Source organism: Manis javanica, chromosome 9 (assembly GCF_040802235.1).
Source record: "Manis javanica isolate MJ-LG chromosome 9, MJ_LKY, whole genome shotgun sequence".
Lineage (NCBI taxonomy): Eukaryota > Metazoa > Chordata > Mammalia > Pholidota > Manidae > Manis > Manis javanica.
Window position 1 is genome coordinate 9,916,437 of NC_133164.1, and position 26,826 is coordinate 9,943,262.

The 26,826-nt window shown below is 40.6% G+C and overlaps 1 protein-coding gene and 1 long non-coding RNA gene across 8 annotated transcripts in view; both read right to left on the bottom strand.

Moving 5' to 3' along the window:
- PCCA (propionyl-CoA carboxylase subunit alpha) overlaps positions 1-23,720 on the bottom strand; it is a 357,794-nt gene extending 334,074 nt beyond the window's left edge. For 3 of the 7 annotated variants that reach the window (XM_073212399.1, XM_037024801.2, XM_037024798.2), the window contains exons 1-2: positions 18,458-18,613; positions 5,028-5,105 (exon numbers count right to left, since the gene is read on the bottom strand). In XM_073212399.1, the coding sequence (XP_073068500.1) occupies positions 5,028-5,105; positions 18,458-18,562 (183 nt within the window). In that variant the 5' untranslated portion in view covers positions 18,563-18,613. Of the gene's footprint in view, positions 1-5,027; positions 5,106-13,188; positions 13,456-18,457; positions 18,614-23,654 lie in introns of those variants that run through there. The other 4 variants (XM_037024799.2, XM_073212398.1, XM_037024802.2 and 1 more) reach the window with 4 other exon arrangements.
- Positions 23,721-23,724: 4 nt separating this feature from the next.
- Positions 23,725-26,826, bottom strand: part of LOC108402013 (uncharacterized) — a 69,779-nt gene continuing 66,677 nt past the window's right edge. The window contains exon 3 of the long non-coding RNA XR_012120987.1: positions 23,725-23,750. This is a non-coding gene — a long non-coding RNA (uncharacterized lncRNA). The remainder of the gene's footprint in view (positions 23,751-26,826) is intronic.

A 26,826-nucleotide genomic window follows, 5' to 3' on the forward strand; every position in this document is an offset into this window, starting at 1 on the left:
CACTAATAATGAACCAATAGAAAGAGAAATCAGGAAAACAATTCCATTCACAATTGCATCAAAAAGAATAAAATACCTAGGAATAAACCTAACCAAAGAACTGAAAGACCTATACTCTGAAAACTACAAGTCACTCTTAAGAGAAATTAAAGGGGACACTAACAAATGGAAACTCATCCCATGCTTGTGGCTAGGAAGAATTAATATCGTCACAATGGCCATCCTGCCCAAAGCAATATACAGATTTGATGCAATCCCTATCAAATTACCAGCAACATTCTTCAATGAACTGGAACAAATAATTCAAAAATTCATATGGAAACACCAAAGACCCGGAATAGCCAAAACAATCCTGAGAAAGAAGAATAAAGTAGGGGGGATCTCACTCCCCAACTTCAACCTCTACTATAAAGCCATAGTAATCAAGACAATTTGCTACTGGCACAAGAACAGAGCCACAGACCAGTGGAACAGACTGGAGACTCCAGACATTAACCCAAATATATATGGTCAATTAATATTTGATAAAGGAGCCATGGACATACAATGGCAAAATGACAGTCTCTTCAACAGACGGTGCTGGCAAAACTGGACAGCTACATGTAGGAGAATGAAACTGGACCATTGTCTAACCCCATACACAAAAGTAAATTCAAAATGGATCAAAGACCTGAATGTAAGTCATGAAACCATAAAACTCTTAGAAAAAAACATAGGCAAAAACCTTTTAGACATAAACATGAGTGACCTCTTCTTGAACTTATCTCCCCCAGGCAAGGAAAACAACAGCAAAAACGAACAAGTGGGACTATATTAAGCTGAAAAGCTTCTGTACAGCAAAAGACACCATCAATAGAACAAAAACGAACCCTACAGTACGGGAGAATGTATTTGAAAATGACAGATCCGATAAAGGCTTGATGTCCAAAATATATAAAGAGCTCACATGCCTCAACAAACAAAAAACAAATAATCCAATTAAGAAATGGGGAGAGGAACTGGACAGGTCTCCAAAAAAGAAATACAGATGGCCAACAGACACATGAAAAGATGCTCCACATCACTAATTATCAGAGAAATGCAAATTAAAACTACAATGAGATATCACCTCACACCAGTAAGGATAGCTGCCATCCAAAAGACAAACAACAACAAATGTTGGCGAGGCTGTGGAGCAAGGGGAACCCTCCTACGCTGCTGGTGGGAATGTAAATTAGTTCAACCATTGTGGAAAGCAGTATGGAGGTTCATCAAAATGCTCAAAACAGACTTACCATTTGACCCAGGAATTCCACTCCTAGGAATTTACCCTAAGAATGCAGCAATCAAGTTTGAGAAAGACAGATGCACCCCTATGTTTATCGCAGCACTATTTACAATAGCCAAGAATTGGAAACAACCTAAATGTCCATCGGTAGATGAATGGATAAAGAAGATTCGGTACATATACACAATGGAATATTACTCAGCCATAAGCAGAGGGAAAATCCTACCATTTGCAGCAACATGGATGGAGCTGGAGGGTATTATGCTCAGTGAAATAAGCCAAGCGGAGAAAGAGAAATACCAAATGATTTCACTCATCTGTGGAGTATAAGAACAAAGGAAAAACTGAAGGAACAAAACAGCAGCGGAGTTACAGAACCCAAACATGGACTAACAGGTACCAAAGGGAAAGGAACTGGGGAGGATGGGTGGGTAGGGAGGGATAAGGGGGGGAGAAGAAAGGGGGTTTTAAGATTAGCATGCATGGGGGGGAGGGAGAAAGGGGAGGGCTGTACAACACAGAGAAGACAAGTAGTGATTCTACAACATTTTGCTATGCTGATGGACAGTGACTGTAAAGTGGTTTATAGGGGGGACCTGGTATAGGGGAGAGCCTAGTAAATATAATATTCTTCATGTAAGTGTAGATTAAAGATTAAAAAAAAAAAAAAAGAAAGAAAGAAAAGGGGGATTACTCCTTGATAGGATAAAACTAACTGTAAATCAATGATTAATGCATGTTTTAAATATCCTTAATTTTGATCACTTAAAGGGTGTCAGATGATCGGCTATGGAGGTACACTTTTCTGATAATATTCCTTTCTCTTAAAAAAAAAAAAAAAAGCAGTTCCTGTGTGGTGACCTCCAGTGAGTTCTACACAATGGTATGAAGGGCATATCAAAGTGTGGGCAAAGGGTCTGTTTGTGTTTATAAAGAAGATCAAAGCCTAATTTGGCTACCCAGAAAATGAACTAAGATACGATATGAAGAACTTCCAACATCAGCACTCTCTGGAAGACTCATACCAGATGATGATCATCAAAAAACCTCAACAAAGATCCAGGTGCTGCTACAGTTGTATCTGCATTCATCCCACCGTTTCCTGGACTTGCCATGGGAATGAAGAAGGAGATATCTAAGCTGGCCTGTGCATACAGTAAAACAATAAATTTGACTGGATCCATACTGTCGGAACTCAACCAAGAATTAGGAGAAGTGCAAGTTGTAGCGCTCCAAAATCTTACAACTACAGACTATCTACTGTTAAAAGAACATATGGGATGTGAACAGTTCCCAGGAATGGGTTGTTTTAATTTGTCTGATTTCTCTCAGACTGTTCTCAGACAGTTGGACAATATCCATCATATCATAGACAAATTCTCACAAATGCCTAGGGTGCCTAACTGGTTTTCTTGGCTTCACTGGAGATGGCTGGTAATTATAGATCTGCTTTGGTCATGTAACTGTATTCCTATTATGTTAATGAGTGTGCGCAATTTAGTTAGTAGTTTAAAACCTATACATGCTTAAGTTACTCTACAAGAAGATATGTCAAAGAAATAATCATCCTCCCATGTTTTCTTCCATCTGCTACCTCTATAGCTTTTCTTCTTCCTTCCTAATTACAACCCTTAAATAGAATTCGTGCCTCATATCGAATTCACTGAGTATCATAACTCCTCCAAGTGGTAAAGATACCTCAAGACAAATGCTGGGCATAGAAGCCACAGGGCATAAATCTGCAAAGAAGTAAAAAGCTAACCTTTTCAAACAATATGGCTTCTCTCTCACTTACCAACTTTACATTTCCCTGTATGGCCCTGGAAGATGACTGGTTAGCCAGAGACGGGTAAGATTCCTCAAGGGAGGAACAACCTAAGACAGGCACAGTCGCAGGGGGGCCATCAGGTGAGAAATTGGGGATCAACAGAGGTGAGGCTTAGAACCTCACCACCCCCTGTTTTGAGAGAAAACTTCTGCATCCGTGGATGTATTATTGCCTTTGTCTAGCTTGGATTAACACATAGTCTACAGGCACACACCTGATCATCTACATTTGCTCTCTTACAACACTAAACTATGTTTTCTACCTTTATCTTGCATGTACCTACCACTTCAGCATTTTATTAAAAATAATAATAATAAAGGGATAAATGTGGGATGCATGTATAAATCAAGTATAAAAATCAAATGTATATTCATATTTGAACTGACTGTTTATAGTTCATAATGCATGATCAAAACTGAAAGTTTCTGGGATGACTGCCCTTGTACTGTTCACCATGTAACTTATTCACTAAGCAAGAACTTGTTCTCCATGTAAGAACTTGTTCGTTATGCTTCAGAAGATTGGAGACTGAGGAGAATTAGGCTTGGGGTGGATTAATGATTGTGCATTGAGCACTGAGTCCCCTACACAGAATGTGACTGTAATGAGGTTTGTGGGGGGGACCTGGGGTAGGGGAGAGCCTAGTAAACATAATGCTCTTCATGTAATTGTAGATTAATGATGACAAAATAAAAAAAAAATACACAAGGTGGCTCAACAGTTACCCATACTATTAACTCCTCACCCCCTCTAATGCGGTCACCATATACCAACACAGTAAGACATTACAGAAACATTAACCATTTTCTCTGTGCTGTACTACTGTCCCTGTGACCAACCTATATTGTGATTGTGAATTATTGTGCCTCTTTATTCCCTTCCCTCTCCCCCTCCTCCCTTCCCAGTCCCTCCCCTTTGGTAACCAGCAGTCCCTTCTCAGTGTCTATGAATCTACTACTATTTTGTTCCTTCTGTTTTGCTTTGTTTTTATACTCCACAAATAAGTGAAATCATTTGTATTTGTCTTTCTCTACCTGGCTTATTTCACTGAGCATAATACCGTATAGATCTATCCATGCTGTTGTAAATAAAAGGCTTTCTTTTCTTTTTATGGCTGAATAATATTCCATTGTGTATATGTATCAATCTTCTTTATCCATTCATCTACTGATGGACACCTAGGTTGCTTCCATATCTTGGCTATTGCAAATAGTGCAGTGATAAACATAGGGGTGCATATATCTTTTCAAACCAGGGATCTTGTTTTCTTCAGGTAAATTCCTAGAGGTAGAATTCCTGGGTCAGATGTTATTGCTATTTTTTGTTTTCTGAGGAACCTCCATATTACTTTCTACAATGTGATCTCTTCTTAACCAAAACTCTCCTCCTGCCCTCTTTGATGACATCATTGTCACTAAATGGTGTTTTATCTCCAAGCACTGCTCTAGGCCCTTTCTCATTTCTATTACAAGAGTCATACATTATCATATGTCAAGATTTTAATTGGAATTTCCTTGTCCCAACGTTTACAATACACAGAATTGCCTTCAATCAAAATGAATCATTTAAATAGTACGTAAATGAAAAAAAATTATGAAGCTTAGTCTAAATCTCTCCACTGCCCAGTGTTTAAGAAAGAATGTTGTACTATGCTTAATTATTCTGCTGAAAACAGGAGAAACACATTGTAAATTTATTCAATTTTTGGCATAGATATAAATAAAAATTATAAAGATATAAATATAAAATTGAAGAGTCAGGTTGTAGCCCACAATGAAAAAAAGGAAGAAAGGTTGAGGACCTAAGAAAACCTATGATGTTAGAGCAATAATAATTAACATCAATAAAACTTAATCTGTCGCTGAATAGTGTAGAGACATGAAAGTAAAAACATTAAAACTTAGCTGGTGACAGTATTTTTTAAATGCTTACTTTTTCGTTACAATCATATTCCACTGAAGACAGACGACGGGACACGAGGAAGCACTGTCTCGAATGGTGTGGAACATGCTACAGACAAAACACAACAAAACAAAATGTTGAAATAAATAAACTACAGATACTTGAATGGGCTTTAAAATATTTTTTTCAGGGTAATTCTTCCAGTATGCTTCTAGCTAAAATGTTTTATCAGTCAATACATGTAGTTCTAAGCAACATGCCCTAAGAAACCAAAGGCATCTCCAGAAAAGTTTAAGAAGCAATGGATACAAAAAAAAAATTCAATGAAAGGTCTTGCCGATCATGGCAGGATTAGAATGTCACATAGCACACAAAACGTTATGCAACCTACAGGAGTACTGGCCTTCAAACAACTTCATTTTTAACAGTGACCAGTAAATAGTAAAACAATTTTTTTTATTTGCTGATATCTTGCACATTTCTTGTTTTACTTTTTCTGCTACAAAAGTGGTTTAGCAGATAAAATAAAAAGATACTTGTAGTCAAGTTCACTTATAATTCATTATCATAAATGTTTGTGGGAAAAGGGTACCTTAAAGCTGAAAGATGAAAAACAATCACTCATAAAAATTACAGCCACATTTACCCAGAAGAAAACAATTTACCTGGTAGTCACTGACAATGCTAGACCCAAAAGGGGGCAGGGGGTGCATGGAAGGGCTGGAAAAGGAGAGGCAAAAAGCAGCAGGTACCACCTCTGGGTACTTCCCCTTAGAACCGTCTAAGAGGATAACTCAAATAAGAGGTAAAATATTTCCATAGCAACATTTTTAAATGAACTCAAAATTTATACAATTACTTTTTTAAAGTATCAAGTCCCAAATTTCAAAATGTAATCTTTATACAAAAGTCAAGGTAATAGATATGAAAGATATACTTTACAAAATCAAGCTAAATATCCAGTAAAAGACCAGGAAGAGCAATAGATTAAGAATGGGGAGAAAATTGTCTTTGTTAACTATGCCCCTTTCAAAGACCAAAACTCACGTATTCCTTCAAGCATCCTGTGAATCCCAGAGTACTAGCCCCAATTTTAAAAGTGAAAAAAACTGAGTCACGAGGATTTTAATTTTTCAAAAGTCACAAGGCTATGCTGTAATGGTTACAAGATTTAAATAGATCTGTTAAAAGCATTCTGAAGTTTTTATTTTGAAATAATAAAATTAGTGGGGCCTCCCACTATAACAGTAACATCTATGCAAAGATATGATTTGGGGACAAAAAAACAATTTACAAGAGGATTTCATCACTCCCGATATGTATAAATAAAAATCCAGTCTTCTGCTGCCTTCAGAATAGCTATAATTTAGCAACTTTACTCTTACATCAAACTTAATAAAATAAAGACACTACTTCTTCCAGGAAAATCATGTCTTGTGTTTACAGCCTCAGCCAATGCAGAGAACAAACTAAGAATAAAGAAAAGCAAAAGCTACCTAGGAATTTCTCACATTTATTCTGCTGCAAGGTAGCACTGAGATATTTACACAAGAGAATAAATAGCATACCAGCTTCCTATCAATTTTATTAACATGGAACAACAAAATAGCTTACATTTTTACAAATTCTCCCCAGTACTGTAAGGCACATAATGGTCTTTCATGGGAAAAAGTCAACATATTATTTTATAAAAGGCAAAAATCATGCATGTGTCTTTAATCACTAACAAGTAAAGTGTGTAACTGATTCCTAATGGCAAAATCCAAATGTGAGTCTTCAAGAGACAAAATATAACCCAGAATGGACATTTTAGGTATTCTAATAAGCTTTGGAGAGTGAGAGGAAACATGTCTAGGGAAGGGAAAACTTCAAAAAGTGGCATACCCATAAGAAGAAAACAAATCCTACCATTTGCAACAACATGGACGGAGCTAGAGGGTATTATGCTCAGTGAAATAAGCCAGGTGGAGAAAGACAAGTACCAAATGATTTCATTCATCTGTGGAGTATAAGAACAAAGAAAAAACTGAAAGAACAAAATGGCAGCAGACTCACAGAACCCAAGAATGGACTAACAGTTACCAAAGGGAAAGGGACTGGGGAGGATGGGTGGGAAGGGAAGGTTAAGGGGGAAAAAAGGGGCACTACAATTAGCAGACATAATGTAGGGGGGGCACAGGGAGGACTGTGCAACACAGAGAAGACAAGTAGTGACTCTACAGCATCTTACTACGCTGATGGACAGTGACTGTAATGGGGTATGTGGGGGGGAGTTGGTGATGGGGGGAGTCTAGTACACATAATGTTACTCATGTAATTGTAGATTAATGATACCAAAATAAAAAATAATAAAAAAGAAAGTGGCATACCACCTGGGAAAGAACACTGGGAGCAGAAACCCAGTAACCAGAATTCTAATTAACTCATCCTGATACTATTTCTATGATTTCAACAAACATCTCTAACCCCTCCGCTAAGAAATGAAAGTTTATGATGACTTTTTTCTAAGGTGCCTTGCATTCTAGACCATGTGAGCCAAGATGGGGACTAGGACCTCACTGCTGACCTGCTTGAGAGTGACAAGCATGCTCTCAGTCATAATGTAAGGTGACCACAGGGAGAAGTGCAGCATGGAGAACAATGATTCGGTAACATCTTTCTACGCTGACAGATAGTAACTGTACTAGTGGGGGCGAGGACTTAATAATGTGTGTAACTGTTGAATCACTGTGCTGTATGCTTGAAACTATGTATCAACTATACCACAATTTAAAAAAAAACACATGGAACTACTTGGATGGAAACAGCTAATTTCATAGGTATTAATTACTTTAAATTATGCATTAAATTTCTAGGATAACTTTGTGATTTAAAACCTCAGGACTCTATCTCATTGTATAAGCTCATGAAGAAAGGAAGCTAAACCTGGCCCAAAAGGACAGAGAGTTTCTTACCCAGAATGATCTGGAAATCTCTTAAGTGGTCAAGATCTGGAAATCTCTTAAGTGGGTCAATTGACCCAACATATAATCTATTTACTTTCAGGAACTACCAATAACATAAACTAGCATCAAAAGCATCTACACCACACTTAAAACTCTATCGAGTCTATTACAAATTGCACCTGGCCAAAATGTAGAAGAAGCTATAGCATCACACCTAATTGATTAAACTGATTTTTTAAAATCTTTTTTGTTCTACTTACTACTTGGTTCTGAAGATCTGACAAACTATACCATCAGTATTAAAAAAATCATATAGTTTGTACACATGTGACTCTGTGATGATGCAGCCCAAAAATTTTAAAAACATGGATGCCCCCGCTTAGCCAATGAACTAGAAATAGAAATGGCTCAAACAGAACTGCCACAGCAGAAGCACCACTACAGAGAAACAAGGGTTTGGGCAGTTCCCACAGCAAGTCCAAACTGGTTTGTAGTTGGCCTCATAAAGGTTCTCTCTGTTCCTTTTACCCAGGGCAGACCTTCATGGAAATTCAAAATTATAAAGAATTCAAGTTAAAAATCAGACAATTTTTGTAGAGCTACAACATAAAATTTCTTTTCTAAATGTAGGGAACAGTTAGGAAAGATCTGCTAATTTGGACCTCTACACAGAATTTAACCATGCATTATTTTTGTGAAGCTTATAACAAACTGGTTACAAGCCCAGTCCAAAATTCTTTTAGGAAACTTCCTAGAAATAAGAAGTCCTAGTGGAAAACTTTAACCAACTCCATTTATAAAGATTATTTAGCACATCACAGTCAAAAGGAGAAAAGTCAGCATTTACAAAATGACTTCCCAGTAACACACTGCCATTGGTTCTCTTCTGAAAGAATAAAGGTATCCTATTTTTTCCACACTTAGAAAAGAAATGTCTGCTAACAGCATGGCAGATGGCAAGCAGCATGACCTTCAGAGTCACCAGACCTGAGTCACCTCATAGCTCCCCTGCTTCGTAGTTATGCAACATTGAGCAAATCATATCCCTGGACTCCAGGTTCCTTCTATAAAATGTAGGTGCCCTGCTTTCCTACAGAGTTGTTAAAAGGATCAAACAAGCTTTATAAATTGTAAAGCACCAAGAAAATGTAAGATACTACACAAAAACTAAATTCAATTATGTATCTGTCCCTGTCTTAAAATTATTATCAGACCATTTGGAAGTTACCATTGGAGTAATAATGTAGTAATTAGGAGCTCTGGTCTACCTATGTTTATCACTGTACAATTTGCAATACCCAAGATATAGAAGCAAATTAAGTGTCCATCAATAGATGAATGGATAAAGATATGGTACATATATACAATGGAGTAGTATTCAGCCATAAAAAGAAAAGAAATCCTTCCATTTGCAACAACATGGATGGATCTAGAGGGTATTATGCTCGGTGAAATAAGTCAAGCAGAGAAAAACAAGTACCATATGATTTCACTTATTTGTGGAAAATAAAGCAAAGCAGAGCGAACAAAATAGCAGTAGACTCATAGACACTGAGAAGGGACTGGTGGTTATGGAGAAGGGGTGGGGGCGGTCCAGGGAATAAAGAGGCACAATAATTCACAATCACAGTATAAATTGGTCACAGGGATGGTAGTACAGCATGGAGAATATAGTCAGTGATTCTGTAATATCTTCCTACGTTGATAGATAGTAACCACACTAGAGGGAAGGAGGATTTAATAACATGGGTAGCTGTTGAACCACTGTGTTGTTCATTTGAAATCAATATAAGAATTGTGTATCAATGATATACTTTAATAAAGTATATCTGGTCTATACTCAGAACCAGACCTGGGTTAGAATGCTGGCTTTCTTAAATACATAGGCAATTTCCTCATATATAAAATGGGCATAATAACTACTTACCTAGAACATAAGGCTGTAATGAGGAGTCCATTAGAATGTGTAAAATGTCTAGCACAGTTGTGGTTATGTTATAGGAAGCACATAGTAACTGTTAACCAAAAAAAGAAACGGTGCTGCTTTTAGACAAAGTGCTTTTTTAGACAAATGGATACATGCTTTCCAGCTATTGCAAACACAGAAACATTCTTTTCTAAGCTAAAATAATATCTATTTTAACAGTCTGGACAGTGGATTCAAGGGGCAGCCCAAACTGGCAAAAATAGTAGCAATTATCTTAAAGAACAATTTAAACACTAGCTCTGCAAAAACCAAAACTACTGTTGTTCTTAACATATCCACAGACTAATTCATTATCAGGATGCATTCTGCTTCAAAACAAGGAACTACCCTCAAAACTGGGGGTTAATGTAGCCATAAGACTTACCAAGGTGCAAGTCACCTTTAGCTAGTGCTTTATCTTCAGAGATTCCAGGCAAAGGTCCTCTCTTCTGTGTTCCTTTACACCGAGCTGGGAAGCACCTCGTGCATGTTATTTCCGCATTTTAACAGACTCAGTGACCTTCCAAGGAGATGACCTCTAAAAACTCTAATGTAAGTCAGGTCTTTTCAACTAAGCAAAGCTTTTTCTTTCAAACAGACATCACTAGCCAACCCAATCTTTTATCTGTTGAGACCTTCTGTAGAAAGCTAAGCTGAATATACAGCATGTAAGAAAGATGATCAAATCTCATGACTCTCCGCAGTAAGCTAGAGCTCCTGAAAACTGTATACATCACCCCTATCCCATGCCAGCTTCCAAACCAGGCCATTTCTCCTACCCAACCTGTAACAGATGCTGCTGGTGCCCATGCAAAACCTCTTCACAAGGACTCATGGTGTCCCCAGCTGCTATAGTGACTACTCGTGGCTCACGCCTGCTTTCTCGACTGGCCAATTTGCCTCAACCAGACAGTTCTCCATCAAGCCAGGGAGCTACCTCTTCTCCCGGCCCCCAGTCAATGACTAACATGGAGGTTCAAAAAGCCATCCCCCTCACCTCAAGGTGGGACCAATTCAGTTGTGCGACCTAATTTTTACAAGCAGGCTATCCAAAATGGCAGCCGCCAGCCACCTGCAGCTACTGAGCACTCAAAATGTGCCCGTCCAAATTCCAATGTGCTCCAAGTGCAAGACACACACCAGATTTGCAGACTTGGTATCAAAAAGTAGAAAAGACCTCACTAACTTCTAACAATTACATGTTAAAATAATATTTTGAATATATTGGGTAAATAAAATACTTTAATATTAATTTCACCTTGTTTTACTTTTCAATGTGAGTACCAGAAATTTTAAATTACATTTGCAGCTCACATTCTATTTCTGTTGGACAGGGCTGATCTAGAGCAGTGCTTCCAGACTTTACCATGCATCCCCGTGACCCGGAGGGCTTGTTTGGACAGACTGCTGAGCTCCACTCCCCATTTCTAACTGACAGGTTTGGGGTACACTGGAAAACCTGCATTTCCAATAAGTTCCCAGGCGTGGCTGCCGCTGTGGGCTGCAGTCCCCACTTGGAGAACCACAGCTCCACAGTGGGACCAGACTGAAGCTCTTCAGCTTGTCCCCAGCTGGGACCCCTTCTATACTGCTTTCTTCACTCTAGACCACCACCTGCACAAAATCCCTTTTCAGGCTCTGCTTCCGGAAAACCTAAACACCCCACCTCCACAGAACTGTTTTTACACAACTATAACTTCCACAAGTGCCAGATTAATAGCAATAAATGAGATGGGAAATATCACTGTACTTTTTATATAAAACAAGCATCAAATAAATTACTTATTGGATGCTAGTTGCCTTTATATCATGTATTATATGCACTCAGCACTAGGCCAGGCTTGTTTTTCCTAATGAATGAATGGTCCTCACTCCACGACACGGACAGCTCTGTGGCCTTCTGCTTCCCTCGTTTCCATGACTGCTATGAGGCTCGGACTACTTTTTGTACCAAGACGTGTAAGTTTGCCCTTTCTCCTTTTCGCTAACGTTCATTAATATGGTATAAAGGCGCTGAGGTGAGACCTGAGCTTGAATCCTGAATGGCCCACTTAATCACTGTGTGACGTTGGGCAAATTACTTGACCTCAGCTGTATGAATGAGAAGCACATGAAGGCGGTCTGATGATGAGATGAGAACACAGCTTTCTTCCTCCTTCGCCATTTTCAGTAACCCCAGAATCATTTATCAACCTGAGAAGGTGGTTTCTGACTATTTCCCACACACATTACACGACCCACAAACAAAAGATAAGATCAGCCACCCCTCTATGTTCTAAACTAAATCAAATTATTTTAATGTAATACTGCCTTGACCTTCCCTCCGAAGCTTCATATTTCCCTGTCACTAAGGCACTACTGCACCCACGGGCTTAGGTCAATGTAAGTCATTCCTTTTTTTAAATTGAGATATAATTCACATACTAAAAAATTCATTATTTTTAAAGTATATAAGCTCAGCAGTTATTCATAGGATTGTGGAATCACCCCCACTATCTGATTACAAAACACTTTTTCATCACCCCAAAAGGAAACCCCTTAGCTACCAGCAGTCTCTCTCACCCTCACACATGCCACCTCACCCCACCGCCCCAGGTCCCCAGCCCGCGGCAACTGCCAATCTCCCTTCTGTCTCTATGGCTCTGCCTATTCCAAACATTTCCTATAAATGGAATCCTACAATGGGTGGTCTTTTCTGTCTTCCTTTCAAGGGTCCCTGATCTCTCTTTCCTTATATCTCCCATCTAATCCAAAAGCAAGGACTCCTGGCTCTAGCTCCAAAACACCTCCGAAGTCTTCCTGGTTCTCACCAACCCAGCACCACCACCCTAACATCATCTCTAGCCTGCACTTCTACAACAGCCCCCCTGGGGCACTCTCCACACAGGTCAGAGTGGGCATTCCAGGACGTGAACCTACCTGGCCTAGCCCTCCCAGGGACTCCGTTGTTAGGGTAGGTTCCAAATACAGGCCCCGACCTCTCTGTCCTGCCGCCCTTACTTCCTAGTCTTCCTCCCTCCCTCACTTCACTCCAACCACACTGGCAAGTCCATCCTGTGGTTACACCAAATTCCATCTCTCCTCAGAGCTTCTGCCTTTGGAATGCAAGCCCCCAGAGAGTCACATGGAGGGCAGTGTTAGTTTTCTGGTCAAACGCCACATGATCAGAAATGTCTCCCCTGTTTTCCTTAGGTAACACCCCCCACACACACACACAGGGCCAACACCACCACTCTTTATCCCACTCCTTTCAGAGCATTTAAACCATCTTGGAACTCACCAATTCATGTGAACACTGCCAGGCTCCTCGACTCAAATGTAACCACAATGAGGGCAGAAACATTCACTATTATATCCCCAGCACTGAACAGTGTCTGGCACATAGTAGGTGTAGTGGGTTGAACGGCACCCTCCAAAATGATGTGTCCATGTCCTGGAACTTGAGAATGTGGCTCTTGGAAGAAAGGTCTCTGCAGACATAGTTAGGTCAAGGATCTGGAGATGAGATCATCCTGGCTCCTGTCACGGTCTAAACGCAACAAGGGTCCTTGTAAAAGAAAGGAGAGCGAGGACGCATGAGGAGAAAGAAGAGAAGGCCACGTGAGGTCTCAGACAGAGATGGGAATGACACAGGCGCAGGCCAAGGCAGGCCTGGGTGAGGCGAGGGGTGATGCTTCACTGCGGCCTTCGGCGGCAGCGTGGACCCACCAACATCTTGATTTCTAGACTCCACAACTGTGAGAGAGTAAATCTGGGTTGCTTTAAGCCAGCAGGTACGTCCATGGATACTGTCTGAGTGTTCCTGACTGAAATTCTAAGTCTAAATCTTCCAACATTTTTTAAATTCACTTTTATTTTGATCTTATTATAGTTGACCCTTGATCAACACAAGGATTAGAGACACGGACCCCCTATGCAGTTGAAACCTGCACATAACTTCTTTGCTGTTCTTGTATGTATCTTTTGACTCCTCAGAAACTGAACCAATGGGCTACTGTTGGCCTTTCTAATAACAAGCAATTAACACAGATTTTGTGTTATGCATATTACACACTATATTCTTACAACAGAGCTAAAGAAAATGTTTTTCCAAATTACTTCAAATCTCCAAACTTTCAATACATTTACTGAAAATAATCCTTGTGTAAGTGACCTATGCCGTTGAAACACATGTGGTTCAAGGGTCAGCTGTATATTAATCCCATCCCAGTTTAATCCTTTTTTAATGAAAATGTTAATAGGAATTTAAAATAAATAAACTAGTTTTTAAATCATGTAACACCTTCATTTTTCAAAAAAGTATACATTTGCTTCAACTAACAATTTACTGAAATTATTCTCATTAAAGACCAAAGAAAGACCTTATCAAATTCTTCAATCTTTATTTTCATTGCTTGACCTCCATACACCAGGGACACAGGGAACATGTAATTTCTTCTGATCCTCTCAGTGCATACCACAGTGCCAGGCACGTAGCAGATGCCCCACACTTGGTGAATGCGTAAATAATTACATCTCTAGAGGAACAAAAGAAAGAATGCAGTGGTGGCTCTTCTCAAACCATTCCTCTAAATCCTACTATCTCTTCTTCTTCCAAATCCTAGTTTAGGGTAATAAGACCAAGCATCTGTTCAATTAAATATTAACATACTATATCCTTCCAAGTTCACATACTCCAACTTTTACATCAGATCACCCAAAAAGCACTTTCTTCCCCGAAACTCAACATGACTCTTGGAGTCCAACTCCAGATACCTAAAAGGAAACACTGTTTTCACCACTTCCCCAAATTTTTTTTCCTTCCCAAATTTCCTTTTGTATCCCTGTTCTCCCATTTACCTACATTTTTTTTCAAAAACTGGCATCATTTAAACAACTCCTTTTCCTTCATTCTCTTAATCAAAAAGGTCACCATCTTTCCTCCTTACGTAGAAAAAAGGGTTCTACCAATCACTCCTCTGTTCTGAATCTCTTAAAACAGAATAAAATCCAAAAAGCAAATGTGAAAATGCACAAATGTCCATAAGCAATTTTTATACCAGAAACTGATTTCTATAGTAATCGTAGATTTGTTTTCCCAAATGATTGTCAGAAATCTATTAGCCTGTTAGAAAGATTTGCCTCCAGGCAATTCTAAAGCATTCAGATATCCTTGCACATCCTTTTCCTTGACTAGAAAAGAAAATAACGGATTTTAAGGAACATAAAGCGTGAGCATTCAAGATTCATGAATGCACTACATAATGAGACCATCATTCAAATGTGAGACAATTTGTAATTACAAAAAACAAGCCTTTGGCATCTTAACATCCAAGGTTCAAATTCTACCTCAGGCAACTGTGTCCTTAAGCAAGTTACTTAACTGCTCTGAGCTTTTTTTCCTCTTCTTTAAAATTGGAATTTTGCCCCTAGGTGTTACATGGATAAGAAGTAACACATGAAACCACATAAAGTATATAAAAGTTCAATGAACTGTAGCAATTATCATAAAACCAACATCTTGAAACCACTGAAAAATGTAGACAAAAGAAAAAAACTAGGTCAACAGAATGTTTAAAAGCTGATACACAAAACAAGACTAAAAGGTGAATGAACTCTCCATATACCCTAATAGCAAACCAATTCTGTTAACTGGCTAAAAGAATAGTTAGAATTCTCTAGACTAGAATCTAGAGTTAGCAATCTGCTTTCCAACAACCAAATAGTTTGCAGGGGTGGAGGGAGAAATGGGAGGAATAAGATCTCAAAAAGTTCTGCTTCAGACACAGACTTAGTGGAGCACATTTCAAGTTCACAGAAGAGATGAATGGAGAGAAGCTAGGCAGCAGCTCAGGTTCCTCTCAAATGACAGTGAACTTCAGAGTTTCTTCCCACCTCCAGGAGAAATTCTTTACTGACACAAATATAATTCTACTCCAGTCAGTCCTATCCCACATTCATGTTTTAAACACTGTGCTAAGAACACAGAAATAGACAAGACAGTCTTTGCCAACACATTAAAAGAAACCAGGGAAAAAAAGTCAAAGCTTACACATTAACACAGAAACCATATACAAGTGTAGAGCAGTAAGTGCCTGTGGATAAAAGGTTCTTATGGCCAGGGTTCTCACCTGGCCCCGGTCAGCAAGCGCACTTACACACGTGTGGGCAATACATTGTCACTTACTCTATATAAAGAGATCCACTCAGTGCTCTGGGTGGCATGGCTGCAGGAAAGCAGAGCAGAGGCCGGAGTGGTGGCAGTGCCAAGGACAGAGGATCAGAGGTCAGCTGTGCAGGCAGAGAGGCCCAGAGGCAGAGACTGGCTTGCTGCATGCAGACTCGCTCTGAGTGGACGGATTCTAGTGATTTACCTCCCACCGTGGGAATAAATTTGGGTATAACCCTTTCACCCCAAGAACACTCTACTGTCATTTCTTTAGTCACACTGAATCCGTAGTGAACTTGTCCGGGACTGAAACCCATTGGCAAGGCAATGCCCAAACAACTGCCTTTTCTGTTTGCCTCTCTAATCTAAAATATGGCAGTGTAATAGCACACAGAGAAAATAAAATAAAATGTCAGTGTAATCTCTCCCATGTCCAACATGAATGGCTTCCCATTGCTGTAAAATAAAGTCTGAAATTAATAGCATCAACTACAAGTCACGGCGTGAGCTGACTCACACCTACCTCCTTATCACCCAGCAGGCTCTAAGCCTAAGCAGAATTTTCTCTGTACTTACAGCTTGTCATTCCCTCTGACCACAGGACCTTTACAGCATGCCCTGTTCTCTCACATAACTACACTCACCTCTTCCCTCTGCCTAGAAAAAAGTCACTTTGTCCTTCAAAGGTTGTTTAAATTTTCACTTCCAAAGGAAAACACTCCCTTCCCTTAGGCAGTTATAGTATGATTAAGGGCACTGGTTCTGGGTTCTAGTTCTAAACCCCACCTCCACCTCTTACAAGTTCTGTAGTTTTAAGCAAATCACATAACACCTTGTGCCTCAATTTCTTCATCCGTAAATGGGGATTATACGACTGTTGCAAGGATCAAATAAATGAATTCAAATAAAGCATCAGAACGGTATCTAGGACATAAAGTTCAAAATCTTGACTTGGTCAAATCCCTCCACTTTATTTTCTTACAGCACCAGGACCTTTCCCCTAACAGCATTTCACATCCATTTGTCTCTCCCTGACAGACTAAAATTTCTACAAAGGTAGAAATATTCATCCACCTAGAGATGGAAGAGAGAAAATATTCAAAAAAAGGTTTGTTGAAGAAAAAGAAAAAACATAGCTGAAAGAACGAACCCAAGGCCCCATGCCGTGATTTGTCTAATACACAAAGCGTCTGTGTGATTCCAAAGCCCACAAGAGTAAAGGCCTCCTTTGTAAATGCCCAAGAGTCATGCAACCCCAATCAGTATAGCCAAAAAAGATTAGCAGATTAAAGAACAATAAAGATGAAAAACAAATTGTATAGCAACACAAAGAATGTTGTTCTTTTGAGAGTGGGCATTCTGAAGTTGGCCCTAAGGTAACACAGGTGCAGGCTTCCTTCCATTACCATGATCAGCTCCAGCTCTCAACGCTGCTCATCTAGGCCTCAGTTCCCTTCTCTTCAAAAGTTCGACGAGCCAGATAATCTCCAAAGTATCTTCCAGTTGTAAAGTTCAACAATAGTAAGTCAAGGTATGTGTCATTTAAGGAACTTGAACAAGCAGACGGAACCAGATGACAGGTGGTCTTCAGGGAGAAGGAATCATTCTAAAGAATTTTGTTCCAGCGATTTAATAAGCCCTATTCATAAAGTAAAGTAAGTAGTCTTTCCTCAGAAACTGAGGCTTCATGCTTTAGATAAAGTGTTAAGAGCCACACACAAACATTCCAAAACGTAAGTCCAGGCTACCACCATGAACCACTAGCACATAAAGAACAGTAGCAAAAGGTATTTAGAACAGTACAAAAATCAGGCAAACCACTACATAAAAAAGAAAAATAAATTCACAAGATGCATATACAGTATACTCTGATGTAATGCAATTAAAGTAGGCTTCGACTCAAAGGTAAAGGCAGTAGCAACCCTGGCATCGTGTGATACTTTAGAAGTTGACAACCCTAAGTCTACGTCAGCAGCAATTCACAGCGACCCTTCAAAGCAGGAAAGAGGCAAGAGAAAAAGGAAACTGTAAGGATCCTTAAAAACACACGGTGGAAAGCTCAAGAAGAAGCCAAGTAAGGCACAGGGACCGTGCACGGGAAAGGCGTGTAGATTACTGCCAGGAGGCTGTCAGCCGCTCTGGGAGAGAGAACAGAAAACACGCCTGCGGGCTCCGCTGGCGCCTGTGCCCTCCAGGATCCTCGGAGTAACAGCTGCAGCGAAGGCCGCCCGCTCTGCGCCGCCCCAGCGAGAAATCCCGGGGACAGGGAGCGAGCGGCGCCGACCACCGCGGAACCGGGGCCGCGGGCGTCACTCGGGCGCCGCGGGGCACCGCCAGAGCGTCCTCCGCGGCGCGGGCCACCGCCAGGCTGTTGGGCCCACGGAGCCCCGTCGCTCCTCACCTGCAGGGGCCACAGCGCCGCACTCAGCATCCGCGGCTGCGGCGACCGCCGCCCACGCCGTCCGGCTGAGACCAGCGCGGCTACCGCCACCCAGATGCCCGCCATTGTAACCCCGACCAACCGGCGCGCCGCTGACCTCTCACCCCAATAGGGGCGGAAAAGGGAGCTCCCGCACTTTGGCCAATCAGGAGCCGAAAACCCGAAGCCCCTCCCCCGCCCCGCAGGAGGGGCGGGAGCGGGACTCCCTGAACCTCACGAGCTGCGAGCGGGGCCGCTGAGCAGGCGCGCACCGAGACCCGGAGGGAGGCGGGCGGGCGGTGCGCCGGCCCGGAGTCCAGCGGGGGCTTGTCTGCCCCGGACCCCGGGAGCTAACGAGGCCGGGAAGACACGCGTGAGGTCCCGCGCCTGCTTGGGAAAAACCCCGTGCTGTACCAGCGTCCACTTAGCTACCGACGCACAGCCAGGCCATTTAATGTCAGCGAATGACCCCCGCCCCACGACCTCCCCGCTGTGTCCTAAATTCAGACACGTGCTCAAACTATACTCCTGCATGTTTGAAGGCGTAAACTGGCAAAGTACCAAAATAACGTAAAGCTTGGGACAACTGATAGCGTGGAAAACGCTCTAGACCTAGAAATCAGAGATTCGAGCTTAGTCCTATTTCTACCTCATATTACCCCCGTGTCAGGGGAATTAACCATAAACGGAGTCCATTTCTGTTACTTGCAAGTAGGCACCCTCATTATTAGTGAGTACAACTACTAAGGGCCAAACCTCATGCTAGATGTCTCAAATTGTCTCTCATTTATTTACTCCTTAAAAGAACTCTAGTGGCCCATACATTTATCCCATTTTGAGAAACTGAATTTACAGAGGCCAAGTTACTCAGCTAGTGAAGGGTTTCAACCCAGGTCTGGCTGTCTTCAGAGACTGGGCTTTTGTTTTGTTACATTATGGAAACATTTTAACATATCCAGAAGACAAAACAGTATTATAATCTCTCTGGCACCCTTCACACAGCTTCAACAAATCACCATTTTGTCGTCTTTTTTTCATCAATTCCCCTTTTTATTTCTTGCTGGAGTATTTTAAAGCAAATCTCAAACAACAGGTTATCTCATCTATAAATAGGCCAGTATCAGGGACTCTCTGCTCTTAACTCTTTTGCTACTCCTACAGAATCACCTTAAGAGCTACAATGCCAGGAATGATTCAGAGTATGTCACAGCATGGCAAATGCCAAAAGACATACAAACAAAATGCTTGGGGATACCAGAGGTGACATTTAATGCAATTAATTTTAAAGCCTAAGTAGGAACTTTCATGACTGCCAAAACAAGAAAGAGTATCAGCTTGACAGTTTTTCTCACTTATGTTATCTAAGGCTGGAATCATTTCCTACCCAGGAAACCTGCTTTTCTGTTGTTTCTCTTCCTCCATTTTTACCCTTTGGATTAGTACTCCTTAGCTTCCATCAGTTTTGTCTCACAGAAGTTCTTTTTGTGAAAGGCACTCGTGGCTTTAATGAAACTACTTGTTCCATACTATTTCTCCACTCATTCTTTCAGTAAGAGAGCTCCTGTGTTTTCACTGAGCACATGGCCACCCCGCTAAAGGATGCAGCCTCCCTTACAAGAGGCGTGGCCATGAGACTAAGGGCTGTTTATGGAATGTAAGGATTGTACCCCTAAGGAGTAGGGGCATGCCCTCCATTTCCTCTTCTCTGCTTCCTGAAAGAAGATTTGCTGGTGGGTGCTAGAACACCCATCTTAACTTACAAGGCAGGAGCCCTATGATGAAGATGGCAGAGCAATCAGAAAGGAGGAGCCCAGGTCCTGGGCCTTAGGCTTTCCACTGCTTAATGCACAGTGTGCTCTGTAACTTTTATCTTGTTTAAATCATTGTTACTTCTGCCTTTACTATAGTAGCCAAAACTGTATCCTGAGCAACTCTCAATTTAGTACCCAGAAGTGAGGTGCTGACATAATGAAACCTGAAGTATGTGATGATAATGTTGACAACCCCAAAATAGCAAATAAGAAGCAGGGAAAACTAATGATCCTTGTTATGCCAAGTGGTAAAATGGTCATTTTTAAATCTTGAGTAACACTGTTATTGCTCTCTCTGATACAATCCCTAATTCTGATACAATGTTTTCAAGGGCATATGATTGGCATTATGAGCTAGACAGCTCTACCTCCCCTATGATCTATCTGTATTACACTGTTGGTATTTTATCATCTCCAAAACCTGCTTCCTGTTAGCAATGTCTGAAACAGTTGTGTCATATATTTTGTCCAATCTCTTATTTATCCATAGTGGGAGGGAACCAGTTACTCCACACTGGCCAGGAGCATGAGCCCTCTCTCAGTATTTTGAAAACATTTTTACATTATCTTCTAGCTTCCCAAGCTGCTCCTGAGAAGTAAAATGCCAATCTTATTCTTCATTCACTGTACCCTATTACAGTCACCTGTCTGATATTGTGTAGTGGCTATGAAGCAGAGGAAGGTCAGGGTTTAAGGAAGAGAATCATGAGCAGTCACATGTATAACATAGTAAGACTGCACTCCACAAAGAGACCCTGACCTTTCAGCTTCGTACATTTGGCTGTCTTTGAGTGGGAGTATGTACAGACTAGGTACTGGATTGGAAACTATGTTTCCCCAAGTCCTCTTCCCTATATGGTTTCCAGGTAGGGTTAACCAAAAGAGGAGCTTGTACAATATTTAAAAGGCAGGTGTGAAGTGGTAGCCTCATACTTAAAAATTAAAATTCCTCTTGCAAGATTATTACCATAAGTAACATTTTCCTGGGAGTTCTCAGTTTGTCCTCAGTCACCTCTCTGCATCCACCCAACTGCTCTCCTTGCTGACCACCAGCAGCCCCAGACCATCACCAGGGGCTTAACTGCAGACCCACAGTGGGGGGAGCTATCCAGAGGCAGCCGCCTCTCCTTCACCCCTCCATAAGATTCTTCCTCACATTCCCATTTGGTAGCTAGACATGCGTGGTGCCTCAGCTATCCCTCAAACTCTAACTTGTCCACCTAGGCCAGTGCATCAGGCAGATGATTTTAATCTTTCTTTGATCCTATTGTAGCTATTGACTAAGGTGAGTGTGCACTGGGGAGGGGGAAATAACCAGTTTTCAGGGATTACTGGACCCTGGTTCTGAACTGACACTAACTCTTAGGCCCCAAATGCTACTACTGTGTTTCACCAGTGACAGTAGAGCCTGAGGGAGGTCAGGTGATTTGTAGAGTTTTGACTTGGGTCTGTGCAAAGTGATCCCAGTGCATTCCGGAGCCCACATTGTGATGATTCCTCCAGTTCTAGAATGCATAGTTGGAATAGACATGAATAGACATACTCATCAACTCTTTATAGCAGCTCCGCATCCTGACTGAATCCTGACCTGTACATGGGATGAGAAAGGGAGTTGTGCATAACTGTTAAAGTGATGAAGGGGTAGACTGTGGCAGAAACTCTTCTTGTCGTCTAATATCCATCTTCCTCTCATTACTTCAGTAAGAGAACTCTCACAATTTACACAGACTTCAGGTGAATACTACATTTCCCAACTTCCATCCCTGCAAGAGTGGTCAGGTTACTAAGTTTTGGCCAATGGCATGTAAGCAGACATGACAAGGGCAGCTTCTGAGTTGTGTCTTTAAAAGGAAGGGGCTCGCCTGCCACTTTTCCTTCTCTTCCCAGCTTGCCAGAATGTGGGCACAACGGTGAGGGCAAAGTTGTCAGTGGTAAGAAGACAGACAGGTGTTGCAGAAGGCAAAACAATACACAAAGAGCTTCTGAGTACTTGACACTGAAGCTGCCATGTCAGCCCTGGAATGTTTTGCTTAGATTTTTATGCAAAAGAGAAAAACACTGTATCTTGTTTAAGTTACTATGTTTTCTTTTGTCTTGTTTGCCTTTGTTACAGTAGCCAAACATGTATCCTAACTAATAGAGTACTACTATGTATCTGTGTCCTGGCCATTTAAAGTTAGAGATTCTAAGGAAAACCCCTAAGAAAGGTAAGAACATGGCAGGAACTGGCTAGCTCCTCTCCGAACATGCTCACTCTTCCTGAGCGAGGCAGCATTTTCTAACTCCCCTTACAGTTAGATATGGTAGTACACCTGAGGTGTAGCCCACAGAATGTGGATGGAAGTAAAATACCCAGTCTCCAGCTAGGGTATTTCACTCAGAAACCCTTCCATGAATCCTTCACTCCCTTTCTTTATCTCTTCTAATTTTCTGAGATATCTGCAGGCAGAGACCGAAGGAGCACTAGTATCTCGCTGGCTAACTAGCCCCATCCTTCTTGCCCTCCCACACTGAACTGTCACATGAGCAAGAGGTAAACTTTTTATCTCCTTATGGCGTTGAGATTTGGAGATTTCTAGAACAGTTCATCTCCCCAGTCTAGTACAGCATGAGTAAAGGAAAATTAAATAGACTAAAAAGGACTTTTGTACATATCCAAAGGAAAAAGGTAATACTTAAGAGCAAAGTGGATTCTTTTTTCCTGAAACTTGAATGAAAAAATATTTAACACTAAGGTATATAATTCATAAATGCTGACAATGAAGAATTCTTCAAAATCAGAGCATTAAAAATATTTTCATTAGTACTATAAAAAAAGTGAGACCATTCCTTAAAAACTTTGTCAGAATAAAAATATGCATTAACAGTATCAAGAATAGGAAGTATTCATCTCGTGAATAACAACCAAGGCATCTAAAAATGTGGCAAGGATTTCTTCTCAAAGAATTCAGTATTGGCATATGCTCTAGAGAAGGGGTTGCCAGCTTTCTCTGTATAAAAGACAGACAGTAAGTAGTTCAGGCTCTGATAGCCACATACATCTCTGTTGCATATTCTTTTGTTGGTTTATTTAACAAGGCTTTGAAAATGTAAAAAAAAAGTCTGAGCACGCAGTTTTTATAAAACCAAGCAGCAGACTGGATTGTGCCTGGGGTGAAATTTTTGAAACCTCTGCTCTGGTGCAGTTCGAAGTGCAGTTCAAGAACCAGTGCCAACTGGCCAAGTCTTTGTGATGGCTCTGTGATAAGATCAATGCCTGTCTTCTCACCATTCTGTATTTATCCCAACAGGGACTGTCTTAGTTCAGGCTGTTCTAAGAAACATACCACAGACTGTGTGGCTTAAGCAAGAAAATATTTCTCTCTCACCATTCTGTAGGTTGGTAAATCCAAGATCAAGGTGCCAGCAGGTGTCTGGTGGAGGCCACTTCCTGGTGTGCAGATGGCTATCTCTTATATGCTCACCTGATGGAGAGAAGAGAGAAAGGAAGAGAGAAAGGAATCAAGCCCTCACAAGAGCACTAATTCCTTTCATGAGGCCTCCACTCTCATGACCAAATTACTTCTCAAAAGCCCACCTCCAAATACCATCCACACAGGAAATGAGGCTGCAACATATGAATTTTGAAGGGACACAAATAGTGCATAGCAGGAACCTATAACCAACATTTTCAAGACTTGCACTGGCCTGCAGAGCAAATTTTGTGTAGTGCTGCCGTCAAAGATGGACCTCCACCATCACCTGAACACCTTTGTAATGTTGGGGAGTTTCCCACGGGAAGAGCTCTTCCCAAGAGAGAACCAGACATTTGCTTTGTTGTCCTCCCTCACAGGTAGGGGCGAGCTGATGACCTGGCTCCGCCAGTGGCTGCATAGAGCAAAGGCGTTGATCCAACACAATGTGAGGAAGCAGTTGCTACACAGGGTTCATTCCCTGTGCTATCAGTAGAGGCTTCCAGCTGCTGGAGACACCACTAGCAGAGATTCTGGCCATCAAATACCCAGTTACAGGGTCCCTGCCAAGCCTGGGTGGCAGTGAGGTCTTTGCTGGGGTCTTGTAGGAGCACTAGGGCATTTTTCCTGTGTATCCTCTAACTTGATTCTTAAGCCCTGTGGAGAGGCTTAATATTGAACAGAGCACTAAAACCAGAGCTGTCTTTGTTCAATAAAAATTTATTGAGTTTTTTGTTTCCAGTCTGTGCAACAGAAATATAAAGATGTTGTCTCTTCCCTTAGTAAATTTAAAAGTTTATCTGGAGAGTCTGAACTGGCACACTGAAAACAAATAATTAGTGTCAAATTGTGTGCCTGTATACAAAAGCCCATCTCTGAACAACAGCCCATGAGATACTGCTGTACCCAGAGCTTTTTCTTAGCATAGCAATCATGGGCAATCATTTAAGCTTTAAGTAGCCATACTTTGTGCTGAGCTACCTTCTCATTCTGGACCAATTTATTGGCCCAAGAATTAAGCCTGAATATTTTAGGAGAATTCTCACACGTGCTTGAGACCCTAGTATCTATGCATAACAATTTTTATGTTCACATGAACAAATTAGTAATAGTTTATTCTAGGCCCGCCCCCCAACCTTTTTGTATCTACACTGAGAGAACAAGTAGCATTTGTAAATACTGTTGTTTAGGAAACTTTCTTGCTTACACTTTCTAATAACATGCAATTAAGATTAAACTTGGCTATATCCTAAAAGATCAAAAGAGCTACAAAGAGACCACTTCTGAAAGAAAGGGACTGGATAAAATAATAATAATATTTGTTGAATGTTCACTCTGTACCAGAAACTATTTTGAGTGGCCTAAGGTATTCTTAATCCCTACAACAACTCAGTAAGATGGAGCCTGCCATTACCCCCTTTTCACAGGTGAGCCAGTTAAACAGCTTGCCCAAGGTGAACAACCGAGAAGTAGCAGAGCTTGGATAATCAACCTAGGCAGTGAGAGCCCAGAATACATTCACTCTCTTCTGCTGTGCTGCCTCTCTAGGCAGGTATACAAAAAGTTGCAGAATATAAAATCAATACAAAAATCTGTTGCATTTCTATACACTTAAAATGCACTATCAGAAAGAGAAGTTAAGAAAATAATCCCACTTATAATTGTATCAAAAAAATTAAATGTCTATGAATAAATATAGCCAAGAAGGTAAAATATCTGTACCCTGAAAACTTTAAGACATTGATGAAAGAAATTTAAGACAATGCAAATAAACTGAAAAATATTTCATGCTTGTGGACTGGAAGAATCAATATTGTTAAGATGTCCCCATTACCCAAAGCAATCTACAGATGTACTGCAATTCCTATCAAAATTCCAATGGCATTCTTCACAGAAATAGAAAAAACAATCCTAAACTTTGTTTGGAATCACAAAGGACCCTGAAGAGCCAAAGCAACCTTGAGAAAGAAATACAAAGCTTAGGCATCACACTTTCTGATTTTAAACTACGGTACAAAGCTGTAGTAATCAAAGCAGTATGGGGTTGGCATAAAAACAAACAGATCAATGGAACAGAATAGAGAACCCAGAAATAAACCCACACATATATGGTCAATTAATTTACAACAAAAGAGCTAAGACTATACAATGTGGAAAGGATAGTCTCTTCATAAATGGTGTCAGAAAAACTGGAGCTCTATATTATAAACATACACAAAAATCAACTCAAAATGGATTAAAAACTTGAATGTAAGATCTGAAACCCTAAAATTCCTAGGAGGAAACAAAGGCAGTAAGCTCTTGCCACTGGTCTTCTCAATTATTTTTTGGATTTGACACCAAAAGCAAAAATAAACAAGTGGGACTACATCAAACTAAAAACTTTGCACAGCAAAGGAAACCATCAACAAAATGAAAAGGCAACCTACAAAACAATAGAACATATTTGCAAATAATATATCTGGTAAGTGGCTAATATCTAAAACATAACTCATACAACTCAACAGAAAAAAAAATGTTTTTGAATAGGCATTGGAACAGAACAGACATTTTTTCTAAAGTCATACAAATGGCATGTACAGGAAACAGGTACATGAAAATGTGCTCATCAATAACCATCAGGGAAATGTACATCAAAACCACAATGAGGTATCACCCCACACCTAGTAGAGAAGCTAACATGTAAATGATGAGACAACAATTGTAAGGATGTGAAGAAAAGGGAACACATCTCTACCTATCTATCTAATAGAAAAAACATATATACACATACATATGTATATGTGTGTGTGTGTGTGTGTGTGTGTGTATAAAATGTTGCTCAGTCATGAGAAAGAAGGAAATACTGATATTTGCAACCAATGTGGAGGGCATTATGCTAAGAGAAATAAGCCAGACAGAGACAAGTACTACATGGTATCACTTATATGTGGAATCTAAAAAATTAGACAAAACAGACAAACTCATAGAAACAGAGGGTAGAAAAGTGGTTGCCAGGCACTGAAGGAAATAGAGGTTGGTAAAAGGGTACAAACATTCAGCAATAGATGAATAAAGTCTAAGGATCTAATATGAAAAATGGTGACTA